The sequence below is a fragment of the Coregonus lavaretus genome, assembly GCF_964263955.1.
Source record: "Coregonus lavaretus genome assembly, contig: HAP1_SCAFFOLD_5838, whole genome shotgun sequence".
In the NCBI taxonomy this organism is placed as follows: Eukaryota; Metazoa; Chordata; class Actinopteri; order Salmoniformes; family Salmonidae; genus Coregonus; species Coregonus lavaretus.
The window spans coordinates 16797-20716 of record NW_028160246.1 but is presented as its reverse complement, the minus strand read 5'-3'; the positions used below and the strand labels follow the sequence as shown (position 1 = coordinate 20716).

The following is a 3920-nucleotide window of genomic DNA, read 5'->3' as shown; positions in this document are numbered from 1 at the left end:
TCACAGAGACACCTTCTACATGTTACATCAATAAGGCCTCCTCACAGAGACACCTTCGTACACGTTACATCAATAAGGCCTCCTCACAGAGAAACCTTCATACATGTTACATCAATAAGGCCTCCTCACAGAGACACCTTCTACATGTTACATCAATAAGGCCTCCTCACAGAGACACCTTCTACATGTTACATCAATAAGGCCTCCTCACAGAGACACCTTCGTACACGTTACATCAATAAGGCCTCCTCACAGAGACACCTTCTACATGTTACATCAATAAGGCCTCCTCACAGAGACACCTTCTACATGTTACATCAATAAGGCCTCCTCACAGAGACACCTTCTACATGTTACATCAATAAGGCCTCCTCACAGAGACACCTTCTACATGTTACATCAATAAGGCCTCCTCACAGAGACACCTTCTACATGTTACATCAATAAGGCCTCCTCACAGAGACACCTTCGTACATGTTACATCAATAAGGCCTCCTCACAGAGACACCTTCATACATGTTACATCAATAAGGCCTCCTCACAGAGACACCTTCTACATGTTACATCAATAAGGCCTCCTCACAGAGACACCTTCATACACGTTACATCAATAAGGCCTCCTCACAGAGACACCTTCTACATGTTACATCAATAAGGCCTCCTCACAGAGACACCTTCATACACGTTACATCAATAAGGCCTCCTCACAGAGACACCTTCTACACGTTACATCAATAAGGCCTCCTCACAGAGACACCTTCTACATGTTACATCAATAAGGCCTCCTCACAGAGACACCTTCATACACGTTACATCAATAAGGCCTCCTCACAGAGACACCTTCATACACGTTACATCAATAAGGCCTCCTCACAGAGACACCTTCTACACGTTACATCAATAAGGCCTCCTCACAGAGACACCTTCTACATGTTACATCAATAAGGCCTCCTCACAGAGACACCTTCATACACGTTACATCAATAAGGCCTCCTCACAGAGACACCTTCATACACGTTACATCAATAAGGCCTCCTCACAGAGACACCTTCATACATGTTACATCAATAAGGCCTCCTCACAGAGACACCTTCTACATGTTACATCAATAAGGCCTCCTCATAGAGACACCTTCTACATGTTACATCAATAAGGCCTCCTCACAGAGACACCTTCGTACACATTACATCAATAAGGCCTCCTCACAGAGACACCTTCTACATGTTACATCAATAAGGCCTCCTCACAGAGACACCTTCTACATGTTACATCAATAAGGCCTCCTCACAGAGACACCTTCGTACATGTTACATCAATAAGGCCTCCTCACAGAGACACCTTCGTACACGTTACATCAATAAGGCCTCCTCACAGAGACACCTTCTACATGTTACATCAATAAGGCCTCCTCACAGAGACACCTTCATACACGTTACATCAATAAGGCCTCCTCACAGAGACACCTTCTACATGTTACATCAATAAGGCCTCCTCACAGAGACACCTTCTACACGTTACATCAATAAGGCCTCCTCACAGAGACACCTTCGTACATGTTACATCAATAAGGCCTCCTCACAGAGACACCTTCTACATGTTATCTGTTACCCTTCAGTAGATGTATGAATGAGAGGATGTGATGTCATTTTGTTGTACCATCATGTTGTTCTCTCTTTGTTCCCTCTATCTCTGATCACAGGTGATGACCTGACATAGGGGACATGGATATGTTTGGGTGCTATGTGGTGGGGCTTCAGGTCTCCTGTGTTACGGACCTGGGAGAACATGTAGAAGGTGTCTCTGTGAGGAGGCCTTATTGATGTAACGTGCGTGTTATTTTCAACCCGAGGGTCATGTGTCTGTAATAAATATCCCTCAAATTTGGCCTCAGGCAACATGGACCCGAACTTTACACCTGCTAGTATAACTCACAGCCTAACAGCGCCACTGGCCAGTGCCCAACATCCTGAATTTCCATCCCAGTGTATAAAGCCACAGGGCACAGTTCTTACCTTCTGTGGGGCGAGGTGTGCAGGAGGAACCAGGCTGGCAGGAGGGTCTGTGATGTAGGTCTTCTTAGGGACAGGTTGTGGGTAGCCCTGCTGGGTAGGAGCAGGGAGGTAGCTAGGCTCTGGCCTCCAGGTGTTCCCTGGTACTCCCCCGTACCCTCCTGCTCCAGGGTAGGCCTGCTCTGGGTACCCTACCAGAAATGTCATGTACGTGTTAAAAAATGTGTTGACATATACAATACTTACACCAATAACGCATGACATTGTAGCACAAATTAGATTGTTAAAATAAAAAATGCTTTCTACTAGTCTTCGTTTTAACAAACAAACACCGGAAAAGCTAGTTTGGTGCATTTTACTAGTTCCTAAATACATTTAAAATGTATCGGACACAGGTTGTCAAGTAATTTCAGATAACATGTCGTGAAATGGAACATGGTAGATTTGCAAATGGACAGTGTGTGTTAATGTTGTGTGAAAAGTCCGGGTGAGTAGGCACCTTGTGGGGCGAAGCCTGGCTGAGGGGGCCCGTAGGCGAAGTCCGGGCCTCGTGGCTGAGTGGCCATATACTGGAGCTGTGAAGAGACGTGCTCAAATGGTTAACACTCACAGCTCTAACATATCTACTTCCCCATGGGACACCGGGGTTCATTCCATTCTTCTCTTCCTCCTCTGTCTCCTCCCATTTCTATCTGTTTCCTAGCTGGCTATGGTAAAGCATACAACATCGACAAACACCGACAAGGAGCGGAATTTCCCTCTCTGTAACAGAAGAAGAAGACATGTACTGGACCTGGGTTAGGCTCTGGATAGGCTGTTGGGCAAACTGCTGAGGGGGTCCTGGGGACTGGTGCTGGGGACCGGGTTGGGCAGACCTCACCTGGGGAGAAGAAGAACATTACTTCATTGTCAGCTGTCACAGAGACACTGGTTGTGTCTCAAATAGAAACCTATTCCCCATAGGGCTTTGGGGAAAATTAGTGCACTATATTGGGAATAGGGTGCCATTTGGGACTCAAAACTGAAATGTGTCTTTTTACCCAACCCCCCCTGCAAGCACACACACAAAGGTTGAAGGAAATGATCAGCTGCAGCGCACCACCCCTGGAGCAGTTTTAGGGGTTAAAGTAATACTTCGGGATTTTGGCAGTGAGGCCCTTTATCTAGCATGCTAGCCGATACCCATAGACTTCCAGTCATTGCGCTAACGCTAGTTAGCATTGGCTCGAGAAACTACCTCTAACTTACTTCATACTGGACACGGAGACATAAAAATGGTATCCACCAGTTCATCTGACTCTGGGGATTATTGCCAAAATCCTGAAGTATCCCTTTAAGTGCAGGTCCTTGCTCAAGGGCACAACGACAGGGTATGGATAGCAGCCAGGATTGCGTACCTGTACGTTGAAGGTGGGCTGGCTGGGGGTGGAGGCGGTGGCGTAGGAGGCCGGGACGGGCTGGGGCGCCGTCTGGAACTGAGGCCTGGCCACGGGGGAGGCAGAGGAGAGGGGAGCGGAGGAGGAGCTCTCCGCTTGGGGCCGGGGCAGCGTTCCGCCTGGGGCCCCGGCCTTGGGAGTTGACTTCTTAGTGGCCGTCAGAGGAGGCTGGGTGGGGATGACCATACGCTTGTAGCCGGTGACAGGAGCGTTGGGACTGGTCACAGATGGAAGAGTTTCAGAGTTCTGTAAAATAGAATGATAATAGATGAGTTTTGAATCCTCTGCAGAACACTGAGTGTGCCTCTGTTCACCCAGCATCAACTATAGCCAGTTATAAGATATCATATATTACAACATCACCGTCTTGACTCTCTTGCGTCACAAATGAAGTTCCCGATCACCTTTTGATCTTAAGAACCACACCTGAAAACACCATCTTTTTAACTACAATTACTCAAAGAGGACAGATTAT

The 3920-nt window shown here is 47.2% G+C and overlaps 1 protein-coding gene across 1 annotated transcript; it reads right to left on the bottom strand.

Annotated features, from left to right (window-relative positions):
- Positions 1–1712: 1712 nt before the first annotated feature.
- Positions 1713–3691, bottom strand: LOC311121993 (lipoma-preferred partner homolog; the record flags this gene model as incomplete). Its single annotated transcript, XM_084196423.1, has 5 exons — positions 1713–1775; positions 2013–2200; positions 2509–2584; positions 2803–2889; positions 3407–3691. Coding segments are annotated over 5 exons (699 nt in total), but the record flags the coding sequence as incomplete, so codon positions are not given.
- Positions 3692–3920: the final 229 nt, after the last annotated feature.